The sequence below is a fragment of the Phallusia mammillata genome, chromosome 5 (assembly GCF_965637545.1).
Source record: "Phallusia mammillata chromosome 5, kaPhaMamm4.hap1.1, whole genome shotgun sequence".
In the NCBI taxonomy this organism is placed as follows: domain Eukaryota; kingdom Metazoa; phylum Chordata; class Ascidiacea; order Phlebobranchia; family Ascidiidae; genus Phallusia; species Phallusia mammillata.
The window spans coordinates 19,091,802-19,110,829 of record NC_137256.1 but is presented as its reverse complement, the minus strand read 5'-3'; the positions used below and the strand labels follow the sequence as shown (position 1 = coordinate 19,110,829).

The following is a 19,028-nucleotide window of genomic DNA, read 5'->3' as shown; positions in this document are numbered from 1 at the left end:
ACTTCTAAGTTATTGTGTTCATTACTTAAAAGAGTTAGCAAACAGTCTAATAATGTTACAAATTTTGTTTCATTTTGAAGTTGGGAATTGCTGTCATTTAATCTAAGGTAATAACTTCAAGTTGAACCCAGTTCATGTTATGTGTGTTTTCCGAAAAGTTAAATAAAACAATTAAAATATCTTGTTCAACAAAATTATGATCCAGCTGTTTACATGAACACATTTAAAGAACATATTTGGTTGGTTCAGTGTCAACTGATTTTAGTCCTGAACTTGCACATTTTATGTTTCAGTCCCTTCATAACATGTCTGAAGATGATCAAGATGTTACCTGTCACTGTTCCATATGACATATCTGAACATGAATTTGCTGGAAGTCGTTGCTTTGATTTAAAAAAGTCAAACTATTTAGCATGAAGAACACCATCATACAAAAAAGTAAAACAAAATGTACACAATTTATTCTACTTTTTAAGTTTAACCATTATCTATAACTACACTATGCAACTCAAAATAACATGTGATACAATCATAATACATGTAAAGTTTATTTTTCAGTTAGAGCATATTATTAAGTTGGTCTAAAAAACTTTGGTTAGTTTTGACACTTTGTGGTTTTGTACCAAGAGATCTTCTGTTGTGAAATGCCATTGTTATATTGCAGGCAACTTGGAACAAAAAAAATGAATAAAGTGCTAAACAACCAGTTTGTTATGTGAAGAAAAAACCAAAAGAAATAAACTGTAAGTCCTCATAAAAATAGTTTTTGTAATTTCCTAATCATTTAAAACTGGGTACTGTTCGCTGTTCAAAAGATTTAGAAATCCTATTGGGCTAAATTAAAGTAATTTGAGGCAACAAGGATTTTCTTCTTTGTTAAAACATTGTGTACATTATCTATTGTAAGTTACATTAAGGTATTTTTACTGGTACTTTAAATCTTTGTCTGTTGTCATTTGCTGTTATTTGAGAGTCATGAGAATGTTTTTGAGCCCGTAGGTGATCATTTTGTTAAATATTTTTAGCCAACATACCCTTTTATTTCTCCTTAGTGCTGTAGAAATCTCAGTTTATCTTTGTTTTCAGATGAGATGTTTGAACCTATTCCACAATGCTGTTGGTGACTGTACAGTACTTTTTATAGCTGGTTGCCTCAGCAATTTTAAAATCCTTATCCTTAAAAATTGTGGAGCATCATATGTTTGACAAAAAAGGTTACAAAGCCAATTAGGAAGGTTTACCAAAACCACATGCCTTTGCCACAATGTGGTTTGTTAATTTGTTAAGGTATGTAATATTATTTGTCTTGCTAAACTTTTTTATTGTATTGAAACAAGCTTGGACACAAAAAGTCCACCTAAAGCTGATAAGTAAACTGTTGGAGAAATTGGTGTTTTTTTTCTGTTTTTTGACAACCTAATGTAAACATGCTGAAGATGTAACAGTAAACAAAAGCATTCTGTTGTTTTTACCAACTAGTCTTTTGCATCTTATAATGATCTCACCATACAATAACCTCACAAATTTGCACATGCATTTGTTTCTGCCTGTAGAAACAACTATATTTTAATTGCCAGTAATGATGAATGATAGGGATGCAATAAGGGGAGAAATGTGTAACCAGTGTAGGTATAGCATTGTACAGCATTTTCAGTGTAGGTATGGCAAATGGTGCATGTGTAAAGCGAATAAATAGGACGTGTTCCATATAAATTGCAAATGTACACGGAAGTTTTATGTCACAAAAGTGTTCAGATAAATGGTGTGGTAAAAACCAATAAACATTTGGTAAACCAAAACACTACAGTGTAACACTGACCAGTACAGTGCAACACAGTCTTTCAAAATTGACGTTTTTTGGCAGGTTAACAAGTTTGGAGAGAAAATGCGAAAAAAGAAAATCTCAGTTGTATTGATGGTTCCACCTCTTGGTTTTGTTTTCATTATTTGGATTAAGGGCAAGAAGTAGTAAAAGAACCACTTTTAGTTAAGTCACTTCAAAAATCTTTTATAATATACGTATATGCACACACACTCAACAGTTTTTGTGTGCAGCACTGCAGTTTGTGTCAAACACAAACAATCTTTAAATTAGTATGTGATGAACTATTGTTTTCATTTTTTCACTTTATTGCAAGGCTATGACATTTTTTGCACATTTTTCTTGTTGCTACACGATTTTTGTATTTTTTTGGTTTTTGCAGCACTGATGCTTGTTTTAAATCATGTTTTATCTTTGGCACTAGCAAATTTCTTTTTCATCACCTTTATTATATGCACGCACCAACTTTACTGTCTTTAATGCTGTCACTTCTATGTTTTGTTGTTGTATATTAGTATGCACCACTAGCAATATGCAAACCTTTGTGAATGGTAGTAGTTTTTGCACTTGTTTATACACAAGCTATGCTTTAAACCAAACTGGAGTTGAGCATAAATTTTAGGAGTTGTTTTTGGGAGTTGTATTAATTTTAGGAGTTGTATTAATTTATTAAATTAACACAGACACCAGAAATAACTATAACCCTTTTGAATTCTTGAAATGCATTTTTGTAACTAAAACGCTAACATTTTATGTAACTAAAAAGCTGTTTAAACTTTCTGATTAAGTTGCCAATAAAATGTGGTCGATAATGTCAAGGAAGTATTGGACAGTTTTGAAAAAGACAATCAAATTGAGTGCATGGTCATTACTGGAAATGAAAAATCATTTGCTGGTGTAGATAAAAGAAATGCAAAACTAGACCTCTGTTGACTGTATAAGTGAAACTTACCTAGTTATTGGACAAAATTTCACGAAAAGAATTCTGCTGATAATGGCACCATTTCATGGGATGGGGTATAGTAGTATTAGTGCACAGTTTGGTTCTAAAACTATGACAAATGCACTCCAAAAGAAGTTTAGGGAAAATAGTGAAATGGTAAAAAATAAGGCTGTGGCGACTTCACAAAGTCATGGTTACTGCAGCTTACTCCTAATGAAATGATTTAATGTACCTGTGTAGCTTTGTGGAAAACTCTTAATGTCATGATTATGTGTTGTGGTTTATTTCAGAATAGGTCTTTGAACATAATGGTCTACTGTCATTAAATATCTGTTTTGGCTTAAATGTTAATCAGGGCAAGTGTAATTACACTGCTACAAAAGAATTCCTACGCAGTGTAAAACAAATAGCTGGCATTGTCCTGAATAAAGTACAGTAATCTAAGCTTTTGTTTCAATGCTGACTCTTTTTATGGTTAAAGGTGTGTAGAATGTCTATAACATGAGACTAACAGGTGAGCAGTGAATTTAAAACCTTTTCAGTTTATTTGTACCATTGTTGCCCATCAATGGTTTCTTGTAATTTTACGGCTGTTTGCTGTTCACTTTAGGACATATTGTGGTTCCGTTTTTCAAAGAATGTAGTTTATCATGTTTGAAAGCAATAAAGTAACTGTATACATTACAGTTTAGGCCAGGGGTGGGCAACCTTTTTTACTGTGGGGCCAATTACAATTGTCAAAATTAGATCGCGGGCCGCACCTGTGTATAGCACAAGGTGATTTTACTCCGTTGCTTACCAAATATGCTTAAATATAAGTATAATTTGCATTTGATTCTAGCCACAGTTTGCCAGGTCGCAGAAAACTAGCATCAGGTACATAAATCTGCTTAAAAATATGTAATAGTTCGACTCGTTTGCCAGTACATTGAAATCTAAGCGTCTCTGTGGGCTGCACAACCTTTAATGAAGGGCTGTAGGTTGCCCACCCCTGGTTTAGGCAGTTGAAAAACTTGTGGAATCAAACAATAATAAATAATTGTTATCAGATAAAACTGGATAAGAAATTTTTTTTTGTCATGAATTATCCTTGCATTGAAATATTAATAAAACTACAAATGATTTTAGCCTTAATACGTTTATCAAACAAAATAGCCATTTTTTTATTAAAGTGACCGAATGTTCGGCTGACTTTCTTGTCCCTACTCCTCAAACATAAGGCAAACTCATTCTGAAGAACAACACTAATACAAGTTATTAATTTATTGCTGCTCTCTCGGACCATGTCTAAAACAAGGTGATTATGATTTGTTGTTATTGAAAGTTTATAAAATGAAAACAGTTAAACTATAATAAATACACATTATGTTATGCCTACAAATTGTTCTACTAATCAATCTGGACAAAAATGCTTTTTCAAAACTCATTTAGGGTTTATATGGAGATATTTAGAACAATTTAGAAGGGTTTATTTTAAAAAAAAGCATTAGGTCAGGTAGTTTTGTGAATCTTTTAAAATTTTATACTTAGGTATCTAATTTTTTCTGACAATGGTGTGGGACATTTCATCAAAAAATGGATTTAAATCAATCAAAGTTAGATTATGCTCTTGCATAGTTAGGTTATGATTATGCCTTTATACATGTTACTAAACAGGTCAAAAAAGTTTCTCCAAACAGTGCACAGTCCCAAAATCTGGATTTAAATCAATCATAGTTAGATTATGCTTATGTATGGTTAGATTATGATTATGCTCTTTCATGTGTTACTAAACAGGTCAAAAAAAGTTTCTCCGAAAAGTGCACAGGATGCGAAAAGGACATTGGCCAAAGTCAACATCTTGCCTAATAATTGGCCAGAGTATCTTAGAAAAATTGGATTTTCAGACATTGCAGTGGATCGATATCTTAAAAAAGAAGATTCTGTAACTCCATATTGGATGAAACTAAAAGGTGTTCAAACCACTTTTTAGAAAGTGTAGTTTTGCTTTTGGATTTAATAAAACTTTATTCACCATTTCATGGGCTTAAAACTCACGCATCCATATTTGTTTCACAATAGAGAAACTAAGCGACTGTAATGAAGGGATAGAATTATGTGTACAGCATGAGGTGAACAACCAGAAAAGAAATGAAAAAATTGATGACATTTTAGTGTCCAACCATGTAAAAAAGTGTTATGTGAGAAGTAAGTTTTAATGATGCTAATGGATACATTTGTTGACAAAAACTGGCAATGTTTTTGCAACTAAAGTTTTGTGTCAACCTTTTTTCCAGGTAATTTACACCTTTTAAGCTTTTTTAAATGTATTGCTGCACAATGAAACCTGTTTTAAAACATGTTCAAAAAGAGTACCATATTTTACAGACCATAAAGCGCACCCGATTGCAAGGCGCACTGTCAATAAATTGCTTTGATTAGTTTTTTGTTTATACATAAGGCGCACCGGGCTATAGAACGCAACGTATTTTAAGGAGTATGGGTTACTGTATAAAGCTCATTAAACAAAGCAATAAAGCACTACCTGGTCCATACATTAGACGCACCGGCTTATAAGGCGCACAATCAATTTATGAGGAAAAAAAAGGAATTAAATTGCGCCTTATGGTCCATAAAATACGGTACTAGTTTTTTGTCTTTCTCTTTCGTGTTTGACTTCTTATTATTGACTGAAAACATGCTTCAAAAGTACTTGATTCGCAGAAAACATTTTATTCCTGTATACCCAATCCCACTAAATTTATTTTAGTTTCTTGACAACCATTTTAAATGCATTTCTTTCTTATGGTAAATGATGATTTTTAGATCGAAATCGAGCTTGGTTTTTGTATGACTTCTTGAGTCAATATGCAAATCATGAATACATGAAACATGATATTGCCCAGATGAAGTTTGAACTTACTGACCCCCAATTGTCTCAAATTGAATGTGACTATAGAGGAAACTCACTTGAGCAAAGATATCAAATGTTGTCCACTTGGGTTAGGGCAAACAATCTAAGTAAGTGTTGTAATACAAAGCTATAATATTTGGAATAACTTGGTGGTCAAACTGTCCCAGTAAATAGTTGAAATAAAATTGTATTTTAATTGACTGAAGGTTGGATTTTTGACTGGTTTTATGTAGAACGGTGCAATAGTCCCACTAGCTGCCTGACTTAAGTTGACACCATACTTTCTTATGCTTATTTCCAAAAATAATTAACTTTTCACTTTTTTTAGCTAAATTGAAAAAGATTGCAAAAGCATTAGAACAACTTGACTTGGTTGCTCCTAAGATATACAAAAACACATTAAAAGCTGGATCGTCTTCACAAGGTATGTAAATAAGATTACATATATTACTACACAGTGTGTATCAAACCACTGCAGGAAACATATGGCTCAGAATTGCAATTGGATAAAAATGCTGCATAGACTTTGAATTTTGACCTAACACTGCAATTATGTAATTACTATGTCTTTCATATTTGGCAATTGCTATAGTTGAGCCTATTTGTCACCTTTTGACCACTAACATGAGTACAATTTCATGTATTGGACATTTTGTGACACAGTACTGGTTTATGTGTATTGCTACATTTGACTTCATAGCCCCATCAGTTACATCACTAGCCCTCTAAATTGGTTTCTTCTGAAAACCATCAATAAAAATTGTTGGCAAGTTTAAAATCTACCTTAGGAGCAGATACATACTAGTTTTAATTAGATAATGAATATAATAAAGCTGCTACCATTGGAATATTTAAACCTTTAAACTTTGTCTTGCTTAATAGTCATGGAAAATATTATTTTAGCTTTGGCCAAATTTATGGAAAATGCATCTTGCAGAAAACTTGGTTTGTGTCTGTTGGTTTAATTCATTTTAATGCACTTAGTAAGAAATCAGCAGATAGGGCGGTATGGCATTTAAAAATAGTTTTGGCAAATTCTGTCACAGAAGATTTAGGTTGTTGGGCTAAATTATTCAGACAAGTGTACAGGGTATGCTACAACATCACATTTTGAAATTTATTTCAAATAGATTCAAGCAGTGAAGAACCAGGTTTTGATATGTCTTCAGATTCATGTGATGATGATTTATCAACACAAAAAGGTACACTGTTATTATTAAACCAGTAACTGTCAAAAGTTTTGCACAGGTATTGGATAAAATTTGAAATTGTACTACTGATGATAATGCTCATGGTTACTAGTTTGGTTGTTGGTAAAGACATGCCAAACCAACAAAGTATAGTCAATCATGTTTTTTCATTGTTTTAAACTTTACCATTTTGTTCAGTGAATCGCAGTAAAATTCGAAGATCCAAACAATAACAAATAGCGCCAAATGAAACAACACCGATACCAAAATAAGACCCAGTTCACCAACAATTAATATTCCTTTGCTAAGAATAATTCACACTAATATGCGTAACAACGTCAAATTTATGGTAAATGTTTAAACACAAATGAAAAGACACATCACAGCAACATGATTTTGAAACAGTATATTCATCATGATAATGTACCTAATTTGTGTACTTATGTGTTTTATTCTCTGGAACAGTGGTCACCAAACTACGGCCCGCAGGCCGGGTCCAGCCCTCGAGGTCATTTTATCCGGCCCGCGATCACATTTTTTGGTTTGCCAAATCGTAATAATAACTTTGTAACATAATTTACTTTTCACAAAAATTTCACTGTCACGTTATGTACAATCAAAATGACCTAGTTTTGTAGGATTAGAATGCCCAGGATTGATCCAAACCCAGTTTGTTACATCACGGACAAGACTACAAGTGTTAATTGTGCACAAACAATTGCCTTCTTTTGTTACTTGCGATGTAATATACCAGCATTTGCTCGTACGCTGGGACTAACTGTACAATTTACAGTCCCATCACCATATTTTAAATGGGATTGTAGAAAGACCATATCTTGGCGCCCTTTTGAAAAGGTGCCTCTTGGTCTTAGTTTGGAAAGACAGCTAGGTCATGTAAACTATGCTGCCTGCGCAGTGAAAAAAGTTTGGTGACCCCTGCTCTAGAATATAGTGATTTTATTTGCTTTAATATAATTTCCACTAGCTTATGTAAGCATTAATAACTTTTACTTCATTGCACAAACTTTCAGTTAATTTACTAACAACAAAAAATTGCAAACTAACCAAATACTTTAAACTGTTGCAGAAACGAAAATTTGTACACTCAAACATGCATGCAAACAATCTGCTTTAGTACAAAATTGTGTTCATGATTCTGTGCCTTTACAAGTAATGAAAAAAGAAAATATGAGCCAGGAAAAGTTTGGAAATTCTACAAGCTGGTCATTTAGGCAACAAAGTGATAAAAACAATATAACAGCTGAAAACATTTTTGACAAGGCAGCTTATACATGTGATAAGAAAGCAAAATCATCACAAGAACCAGTCTCAAAATATCAGAAAAACAATGTAGGTGTGGTAGGAATGGCTGGTATTGGCAAAACCACCTTTTGCAAGTCAGTCCTTAAAAACCAGGTTGAGACTCACCCTGAATCATTTGTGTTCTACATTTCAAGCAGAGATCTCAACTTCAAAAATAAGACGAAATACAATGTCCTAAAGTTTCTTCTGGCATCCACTGTTCATGACTATGAACACAGTCCCGATTCTGATAAGTTAATACTGAAGAAAATCAAGCAATCTTCAGACACACTGATTGTCATTGATGGCCTTGATGAGGCCAAGCATAAAGGAAACTTTTCGGAATATCCATCTGCTCTGGAATTGTATGATGAAAAGGAAAGTGCTTACAACATCCTGATGAATCTCTTAAATGGTCGTCTACTTCCTAATGCTAAAAAGCTCATTGCTGCTCGACCAGTTGCTTTCCAGAAATTTCACCCAGAATGTAAGCCTTTGTTCATGGCACAGGTTTTAGGTCTTAGTCCAGAATCTCGACAACTTCTCTGCAAACAGGTATGTGAGACTGAGGAGCAACAAAATCTTGTTCAAAAAGTTCTTGAAACACAACCCACCATATCAGCTTTATGTTTCATTCCAATGTTTTGTAAAATGATTGTACAATACATGCTTGGAAACCTCAAGACAGATAAAGACCTGGAGAAGCCAATCTCAATCACTGATATTTTTGTGGAACAACTGCATCAGTGGCAAATGCGACCCCGGTTTGAAACAGACACGATACATCTTAAAAATTTAGCAAGGCTTGCTTTTTATGGTGTTAAGAATCATCAGTTTCAGTTCACCAAAAATGATTTGGCTAAATATAATTTGAAGTTTGAATCTATCGAACAGTTTATGTGCATGAATGCGAAAACTCAAGAACCTGGTTTGTTTATATTGGATGGAAATGTAAATTACTTCTTTATTCATGCCACGTGGCAAGAGTTTTTAGCTGCACTTTATCTAATGGTGTTTGCCCCCAGTGAAGAATTCTCTTTAAATGTTAAAGAGTTAATGCAAGAAGTTCACTGGGAAGTCGTAACCCGCTTTTTGTTTGGGTTTTGTCAGCAGCAAACAAAAGCAAAGCTTGAGGTCATATTTTCTGATGCCCAGGTTGCTGAGGATAGGGAAAGTCTGTTAAAGTCAAATTTTTTAAGTCTTCTTCCAAATTTGTTGAGCAGCTTGCATGCAGATTTTCCGGTTTCTCCGGCTGATTATTACAAAAGTCAAAAAATGAGGGATTTTGCAACAGAGTTTTCTTACAGAGAAAAAGATTCCACCCTTTTTAACATATGTAGTTGGGCATATGAGGCACAAGATAATGGTTTAACTAAGGTTGTTGCTAATTCCCTCCCATATTCATTGTTCCTGTCAAGAGAGATTTTTCCGCATGAAGTTATTTCATTCTGCCATGTTCTCAAAACTGCTGACAAGGCACTTTTTCTAAACATTGGGGATTGGTTAGAGAAAGCCACTTTTCCTGGAAATGGTCTACAAATATTACTGAGCATTGTTCAACAATCAAAACACAAAGTAAGTTATGAAACATATGCATTTTTTTTGTGATTCCCTTTAGTTTTTTTTAACACTTCACCCCCTTTACACAAAAAGCTAATAAAATAGCTTTGTAGATGTACTTACAATCATTTGTCAATGTGCCAGTTGGCCTATTTACTGTGTAATCAACTGTTCATGGTTATATGTTGATAAAGCCTTTTCGCGTCATGATTTACTTCCATGCATTCCATTCTTTTGGGCGCCATGTGAATACTGTTATGTCAGAAAATATTTTAAATCGTACTAAAAGTTATTGTGCCAATAAAAAGTCTCAGATAAAGTTTTTGATAATTAAGATAAAATTATCTTTGTAACCACTTTAAAAAGGATGGTAATTGTTTATTTTATGACAATAGTCATGTGTTTAAACTTGGGTTTGTGCATTTACCTGTAAGTTTTGTTGACAGGTTAAGAAGTTACATGTGAAGAATGTTGACTTGGTGGTGGTTTTTGGTGTTATTTCGGAAATGCTTAATGAGATCACTGAACTGACAATGGAAAATTCTAATTCACCAACTATATTGTTGGAAAAATTAAGTGATGCCATTTCAGAACGTAAAATTCATGTATGCATTTTCAAACTGTTTTTCTAAATACAATTTTTAAAAGGCCAAGTCAGTTTCGAAAACAATATTGTAAAAATCAACATTTAGGTCGGTGGTTTCCAATTTTGTTTATGCATGCCTTATCTTATTACCTTTAGGAAAATAATGTGCCACCATGCAGTGTAAATATGTAAATCATATCATCTATATACTGATTAACCTCAAAGCTTTGAAAGTATGATGTTTTTACCCTGACAGTTGTTCCCAAAAAAGCAAAACCACACAAAAGAATTGATGGCAGGCTGTGCCATTAGTAGTGGTTGGTAACATTCTGGCCACATACCTGATTTCTAGCCTTTCATTTGTTGCAGGGATGACATGTCAAGTAGTACAATTTTATAACCAATACATTTTTTTGTGCAGTTGTCTTATCTTTCTTTAACAAATAATGACCTAAACGGTGCTGGAACATTTCTGAAAAAATGTGTTTCTGCTGTTTCTGCGCTGGGACTTGATGGTTGTAACTTGCAGGCTGATGATTTTGTTTCACTAAGCAGAGCTGTAGTAAAACGCAATACAATTGTAAGTTTTTTACATTATTTAACTTAAATTCTAAAAACACTTTATAATTTTACCTTTTATGCTAATATTTAATATAATGGATGTATTCTTGCAAAATATGTATCTAACAATTTGACAAATCAAACCTGTATGCTTGCTGATATAGTTGTTCTGGTTTGATACCATGCACTATCATTAATAGTTTGCAATGATAAACTTCACTTTTTCCCCTTCACTTTACCATTTATGGTCCACGACCACTCTGTTTATAACACTGGATTCATGCATTTTACAAATATGCAACTGTGAAGAGTGTGACAAATACCAAATTTTTGGCAGATGGATTTCATTGACTTGAGTGAAAATGAGATGTCAAAGAATGCTTTGGACATATTGGCACCAAGTGTTCACAAACTTAATGGGTTAATCTTAAATGGATGTTCAGTAAACGATGAAGGTCTTGAACAACTGTGCTATGAAATTCATGAGCGACAAATGGCAGTTAGTTTGAAATTTGTTACAAATTGATGCATGTATAAAGCTTAGTTATGCGACCATAAACAACCATGTTTTTAGAAATCTGGTTCATTCCGAAACCACAGTTGATTTGCATTACGATGTAGTTTGTAGGGCTGTTATCAAATAAAGGTTTTTAATTTTTCAAATAATCAAATCATTTTTTTCCTTTCAAATCAAATAATCAAATAATTCAAATAATTTAGAATACCTAATACATAAGGCCCAGAGTCATTATTAAATAAGGATAGTTAAAATTACTAAACGAATTTTGTAAGCTCTTAGTCCAGGGGTGGCCACCCGGTCAGAGCCTAAGAGTCACATTTTTTGTTGTGTTACCACAAAGAGCCACATTATACACATGGGCCCACATGTTCATTGCTTCGACAAAAAAATGTTACGCAAAAGATCTTCCCTGCCAAAAAAACCTCACTAATGCATATACCACCGACAACCGCTCAATGCAAACCCAAGACAAACTGCCCATAAAATATAATGCCGTCATAACCCAAGAAACAACCGATTGAAGCATTATTTATTTTGGAACACATTGTTGTGGTATTGGTGTTGCTTTGTGTCTCATTCGCATTGTACGCAATAATAAGCAATCATTCATTGTTCAACAATTGAATTTTTGCCATCTTAATCAAGCCATTTGCCACATAAGGTTGCAGTTTTAAGGCAAGGTTTGTGGCCACACTGATAAAAAGTGTCTTTAAAAGCAAAATTGTTATAGCCTTACTTTGAATTTCACGATTTTAGTACCAGATCGCCACATACTACCCAAAATATACACAGTGGCCCCAAGCCGCGACAACGACACAAGAGCCGCATAAAACCAGGCAAAAAGCCTCATGTGGCTCACGAGCCGCGGGTTGGCCACCCCTGTCTTAGTCATTAAATCTAGGCTACACCTTTTTTCTGTTTAAAATAATAAATTAGTACAGATAGAGACATGCTTCAGTTACTCTCTGCAATTTAGCAAAACCATATGTTTTTCCGTGTGTATTTTTTCACTTTATTTCAGCTTTTTCTTGGATACTTGCTAAAATGAATTGCGATCTACAGTATAACATTTTATTCACTTGCTTGAATAATTTAATTATTGCTGAGTATAGCTAATACCGGAATGAACAGTAAATTGTCATCCTTTTTTATCCAACATTTTTGGGGAAGGAGTAATGAACATTAATATAAGGCTGAAAACATTTGTTGCAATGCTTCTGTGTAACCGCAATTTCATAAAAATGTCACCAATGTGTTCAAGTAAATTGATTTTGCACATATATCGAGGTTTAATGCATAGAAAAAAAATTATTTGATTATTTGAAATGTGTAAAAAAATATTTGATAAATTTTTAAATAATTAAAAATGTCAAATATTCAAATAATTATTTTTTTGATAACAGCCCTAGTAGTTTGTGTTTATTTTCCAAATTTTAAAAGACATATTGGTTCTGCTATTACTAAAAAATGCAGAGATACAATGTTTAAAATTAGGTTCGCAAAATGCTTTTCTTTTTAGCTCACTTAAGTTTATGTTGCAGATGGATTTATTTAGTTTAGGCAGAAACAACATTGGGTTGATTGGTGTGAATCATGTCTCATCTTGTGTTCACAACATATGTCAAGTGTATTTAAATGCATGCAATTTGACTGGGGCGCACTTACAAGGATTATTTGCTGCCATTCAAAACTTGAAACAACCTGTGAGTTGACAATTAACTAATATATATGAACCAATGACCAGATGATTTTTACTCAAGGGTAACTTTAATTTTGCTTTTAAGCAGTGCTTAATGTCACCAACAAATTATCCTCTTCCTAAAGAGCTTGTCTGATCCAGTTTGAAATCTTCAATAAATTTGGATGACAATTTTACAGCTGGCTGTTTTGGTCATGTAGATGTGCCATCAGTTTCGTTTGACCCACACATTACTTTTTGTATTGTAATTTACTTGCATTAAATGGTTTCTATTTTTGCAGATAGTAGTTGGGGAGTGTTAACAGCCTTATGACATCAGAGGCATTAACAGTGTTGCTTAAAATGCCTCTAGAGGTCAAAATGTTTTTGATTAAGACAAAATTTTACGGGGTTTTAAAAAAAATCATAGTGTATGTGTAATGACGATATGTGCTAAGCCAATCTTTTGGTTTGATTTGCTTTGCAGTTAAAGGTGTTAAGTATTGGCGGCAACCAAATGAATTCAAAGAATGTCCAAATGCTTGCCAAATGTGTTCATAAAACAACAGGACTTGGTATTAACAACTGTGGCATGAATGCTGATGCTGTGAAGATTGTGTCCAATGAGTTGAAATTGCGCTTTGAACCTGTATGTACAGTTTTATTAAAAACAATTTTATGGCTCGTTAATTCATTTGTTTTTGTATTTTGTAACTTTCTACAGTATATACTCGCAGATAGGTCGCAACTTTTTCCTTATATTTTTAAAAAAAAAGATAGGTGCGACCAATCCGCTCAACATAAATGCAAATCGCCACCAAGTCGGAACAAAATTTAAAGTTTTCGGCTATTGCAAGTACCGTATTTTCCGGCTAATAAGCCGACTTTCAGGACCTTACGTTTTTGACCTAATTTTCTGGGGTCGGCTTATTGGGCGGATTTGTTGAGAAAAAATGTAAACATATTTTGATTATATAAAGCCCTACAAAAAAACAAAATAGGAAGTTATCTATGCAAAAAAGCTAGGGAAAGGGCCTTTTAAATCCCTAGATTTTCAGTGCGAGTCAACTCTAAATTAAACTTTTTTAACACAAGACTAATAGTGCGTAACATGGTTATTTAACCCCGGTACTGACCACTGTGTTTTACCTTACAACACTACGCTTTCTCATGGTTATCTCTTGAAATGCATTATTTTCAACTTTGCATGTGTAGGGAACCATGAGTTTTTTGCCTGCAGAAACAACTAAAGTTATAAAAGACGGTGGCTAATGTGGGACCCATTAGAAATTAAGTATAGGGAATTATTTACATTTAAAAATAGGTTATAGTGTATATGCAATGGCAAAATGTGCTAAGCCACCCTTCTAGTTTCTACAATAACTTATTGTTTGCAGACACTTGTCTGATGTTTAAAGCAAATTAGCTAAAAAAATATTTTGGTTCAAACTTCAAATATTTTCTAAATTAACAAATCACATTTAACCTAACATGCATTTATAAAAGGTTATGTTACATACACAAATAAAGTTTAGGTTCAACCTACATGGTGAGAGGTGACCAGTACTACCTTGCTTAAATTAAGTTTTTGTTATCACCGTATTGTGATTGAACCCTAGTCATTGCTAACAAATACAAAGTCTTTCATAGTGGCTTATTAGCCAAAGGATGACAATACCTTGGGGTGTATAACATAACATTTAATAAAATATTATTTTTTGCATCTAAATGTCTGTATTTTTATAGATGGATTTGTTATGGCTGCCTGGCAACAACATTGGTGATGAGGGTGCAATTGCTCTGGCTGGTTGTTTGGGCAAAGTTGAAAGGCTTTGGATTTCAAAACATGAAGTGACATCAGTTGGTACAGAAGCATTACTAGATGCCAACCGTACATGGGTGAGGAAAAAAATTGTATAAACCAAGGGCTAAACTTTTTTTACAGCGAGGCGGATAACTTTTCTGTTCCGGTCCGTGGCCACATATATAAGGTTCCCAAAATAGAATCTGCAAAGCGATTTTAGCGAGACCTAGCTGACTGCCTTTTCACATAATCTGTAAAAGTTTATGAGTCGATCGAATGAAATGTAATTTCACGGAATTGCTATAAATTAAAACAAACAATTTAAATACTGTCCCGGGTTGTGTGAATTGACTGGCGGGTTTGTTTTAGATTTATTCATAACAATGCTGCAGTATGAATGTGCCGACTTCATTCGAGGTGCATTAAAATAGAACTAGAAAGGTGGCTTTCTCAATATACTTCCATTTTATATATTCTATATCCTATTTACCAATACTATACTACTATACAAATTATTTGATCTACACTACAGTTCTACACATATAATTGTTTTTGCAAACATAAACGAATGGGTCCCCACACGTATATTTTTACAGATTTACGGTAAACAAATGTTCCGGTTATTTTTAGATTCTTAAGGACAAATTATTAGAAAGCATCCCAACTAAAAAAAAGTTTTGTACATATTCTTTTTGCGTCATATATTTACAAATACAGTAAAAAAGAACGAAAAAAATACTGTCAATTTAATCTCTTGCTTCGACCTTAATATTGTCGTCCAAGGTCAGTTTTTAAACACAAATTTTCTTAGAAAGCCTTAACTGTTGCATTACACGCCGAGCGGCTGTTTAATGACCTTCTGACACCGTTTTCAATAACACTCAGTCCTTGGTGTTCAACAATACCGTTTTGCCTTATTTTTACATGACTTAAGTATTGAATCTTGAATTGATTTATCAAAAATTAAGAAGTTGCGTTATGACGAAAAATCGTACTTAACTGTGTTTGTAATACCTACAAACTGACCTTTAGTGACCCGTGGTCATGCCGCGGTCTAGCTGAATTTAAAGACCATTATCGGCTTTTAAAAAGTCAAATTTATTTTTTCATTTTGATGTTGATCAACAACATTTTGCTTGACAAACACGAAACCGAAGCAACCTTCGCCAAAACTGAAAATGCGCTGATTTCTTCGAAACGACTGTCTCGTAAAACAACTGTCTGTACGTCAAGTTAAGCTCTCCCGCTTTGCACTAAAACGCATTAGGGTTACTCCCTTGGGACTTTTAACTGACTGACAGTGTCCACATATTATGAGTTGTAAAAGTAACGATGTGGTCGATTAAGGCAAAATTTTAAATACTAAACGAGTAACCTACTGCAAACAATTGTTTAAAATTTCAGCACATTAGGGCTTGTATTTGTGGCCTAAAACTAAAATTGATTATTTCGGGGTTCAAAGGGGTAAAAACTGGATGTATCGAATAAAAAGTAAGAAAGTTCTTTAAAATACCTTACAATGCACCAACCAACAAAGCATAACACTCCTAGATAATTATGTACTACAGTCAGTACAGCCGTTATAAATATTTTACGCTTCTGGGGCCTGTGGGTGAACCGCTGAGTCATTTGGGGTCAAACTTCAGGAGGATCAAATTTGGATCAATAGCTAACATCTGTGTAAATTTGAATAAATTTAAAGCACTCTCTCTTGACCAAACGCGTATAACAAACCAGCGTTGGACAGAAACGGACAAACTGACAAAAGAAAAAAAGTACGGACAAAAATAATATGTGTCCCCTTCATGGAAGGGGACCCATAATATCCGTATGTACGAATACGCTGCTTTAGACGAGGGTAAAAGAAAGAAGGCAATCTGTCCAGTTCGCTGTAGGTATAGCCGACCGAGTGATTACATAGTCAAATGCTTTATCTCTCTTTGTCCTGAATAGAATAATAAAAAATAGCTTGTGTGAATAGGCAGTTTACCGCGATTAATTCAAAACTATGTACAGAAATTTAATAAACCCCGAAGTAGCTTTATATTTCTGTATTAAAACGCAATATAACAACTGTTTTACTTGGTCATTGTTTGCACCTGGACTTTCTCATTGGTAATGGTTATGTTGCAGAAACGGCGACTTTATGGTTTTGAACATGTCCTCGAAGACGAGCTTTACAAAACAAACATTGGTATGGCTGAGATGGCTGGCGAAATTTTTGAGCCAAAAAAGAAACGTCCCAAGTTCAACTGAAACTACAGGGATCGAAGTCACTATGCCTTTGTACAGAGCGTGAAGACTAAATATCTTAAAGTAGTGTAATATGTTTGTTTACTAAAGTGCATCGCATGCTGTTGGTTTATTCCAGCGGATCCCAAACTGGGGTCCGTGAGGCAATTTTGGGGGGACCGCGAAGCAGTTAAAGCGATTCTATAATCTTATTTGGCGTCAGTTTGTGCCACTAAATAAGTTTAAATCAAAGTAGAATTGAGAATCGACTGTCTCCATTGCTAAACAATGGCCTTTATTGAATGACAACTATCAAAAATGCAATTGTTCGCGCACAATCGTAATGTTTTTTGTCCTGTTTGTGATGTCACATGCTGTCTTTGAATGATTGTTATGCGCAATTTTGCATAACTAGCTAGAATCCTGCAATCAACTTTCGTTTTTATGAAATACACATTTAGGCTTAAGGACCGCGAGCCCTTGACGGTTGCGGCTAGCGATGTCAGCGCCGGCGGTAGTTGGCGGATTTGCCGCGTAACGTTTGGCGCGACGTTGACCCTTCACACCGGCAATGCGGTTGGCGTCAACGACTTTTGTTGCTAAGAAAACTGGGTCAACGTGCTCGACATATTGAGTGTTTCTTCGTCTTAAGAAAGTTGATACGAAATTCTGTTTAGTTTATATTGTGACAAAATATAATGTTGATCGTCATCCCACTGTGTAATGTTTCCAAAATCAATTGCAACAGCAATATTGGATTTAGTTTACTTCTGTCATTGCTGTTGAAACACACTTTCCTGTTTTACAGACACTTTATGTTTCAAAGTTGGCAATATAGAAGCAATACCTTAAATGAACACAATTTAGAAAACACAAGATTGCAGAAATGCAAAGAAAACAATCATATAACAACACACAAAAAAGCTTAAATGTAAGAAGATGCATGTACATAAACTTGCACATTGTTGCACAATCACAATGATGCTAGATGGTGTCAATTGTGAGGAATAAAAGTTGTATTCGTTGGCTTGTGGCATCTCTTTCTCTGAAGTTTGTAACTTCACCATTTTGCCATGTGACGTTTGATGAAGTTTTCATAGGGAAATTGCTTTCTATGGTCAGACAAACATGTCACAAATTCATGTCTTAAACTCTGGAAACATATGAAACAGTTATTAGCAGAAACTACATTTTTATTCAAGTATACCAACCTGGAAATCCATACACAACAATGACTAGTTGACCACCCAAGAATAATCAAAAAGCTGCTGTAAACAAAAGCTCTTGAAACCACTGGTAATAAAATTTTAGTATGTTTGTGTCCAGTATTTGATTTTGAACTGTTTACAAAAAAATTAAACGAGCATTACAAACTAATTTGCTAAAAACTTCCAAAAAACAATTAAAACAAGACAATTTGTACCAATACTATCAGTACTTCATTGACTCCATTCTTATTTTTCTGGTAAATAACAATAAAGCAATCCACCTACAAACAAAAAGACCGAAATCACGCAGAAATGTATCGTAAACAAGTCGAACATCCGCCGAATATCAAGTTTTTCATCCAGCAGTCTAGCGCGGCTGACGGAAAAGTTAAATCCGAGTTAACTTTGCCGTCAGCCGTTTCAACCGAGAAAATCACGCCGTCACGGCAAGTCGCTGTCTGGTGTGAATACCCCGTCGCTTGCCGTCGAACGCAAAAACACGTCGCTATCCTCCAACCGCGTCTGGTGTGAATCTTGCTTTACAATACTCATACAAAATATCGAATGCCTATGGTTACTGGGCTAGCATAAAAATTATTTCCATCTTATTAATACCATTAAGATCAGCTTTTCAAAAATGTTTCGATTAATTCACGATTAGTACATTTATGCACCGCTGATTTAGATATTGTGCACCGCTGATTTAGATAATAATTAAATTTAAGCAGT

General features: G+C 34.1%; 1 protein-coding gene and 2 long non-coding RNA genes across 3 annotated transcripts; 1 reads left to right on the top strand and 2 right to left on the bottom strand.

The window, feature by feature from the left end:
- The first annotated feature begins 37 nt into the window (after window positions 1-37).
- On the top strand, window positions 38-18,356 carry LOC145228537 (NACHT, LRR and PYD domains-containing protein 12-like). The gene is made up of 19 exons (XM_080093612.1): window positions 38-107; window positions 294-450; window positions 665-743; window positions 1,087-1,287; window positions 1,865-3,279; window positions 3,938-4,062; window positions 4,542-4,717; window positions 4,827-4,952; window positions 5,571-5,765; window positions 5,987-6,082; window positions 6,789-6,860; window positions 7,936-9,725; window positions 10,157-10,315; window positions 10,718-10,876; window positions 11,195-11,356; window positions 12,919-13,080; window positions 13,543-13,704; window positions 14,802-14,954; window positions 16,993-18,356. Exons 6-19 carry the CDS (start codon window positions 4,049-4,051, stop codon window positions 17,113-17,115), a joined length of 3,549 nt encoding a protein of 1,182 aa, XP_079949738.1. The 5' UTR covers window positions 38-107; window positions 294-450; window positions 665-743; window positions 1,087-1,287; window positions 1,865-3,279; window positions 3,938-4,048; the 3' UTR covers window positions 17,116-18,356.
- LOC145228546 (uncharacterized) lies at window positions 6,992-10,721 on the bottom strand. The gene is made up of 3 exons (XR_013860096.1): window positions 10,638-10,721; window positions 9,834-10,338; window positions 6,992-9,635 (listed from the first exon to the last, which is right to left on the bottom strand). It is a non-coding gene; the product is annotated as an uncharacterized LOC145228546 (long non-coding RNA).
- Window positions 18,188-18,792, bottom strand: LOC145228545 (uncharacterized). The gene is made up of 3 exons (XR_013860095.1): window positions 18,585-18,792; window positions 18,303-18,356; window positions 18,188-18,244 (listed from the first exon to the last, which is right to left on the bottom strand). It is a non-coding gene; the product is annotated as an uncharacterized LOC145228545 (long non-coding RNA).
- Window positions 18,793-19,028: the final 236 nt, after the last annotated feature.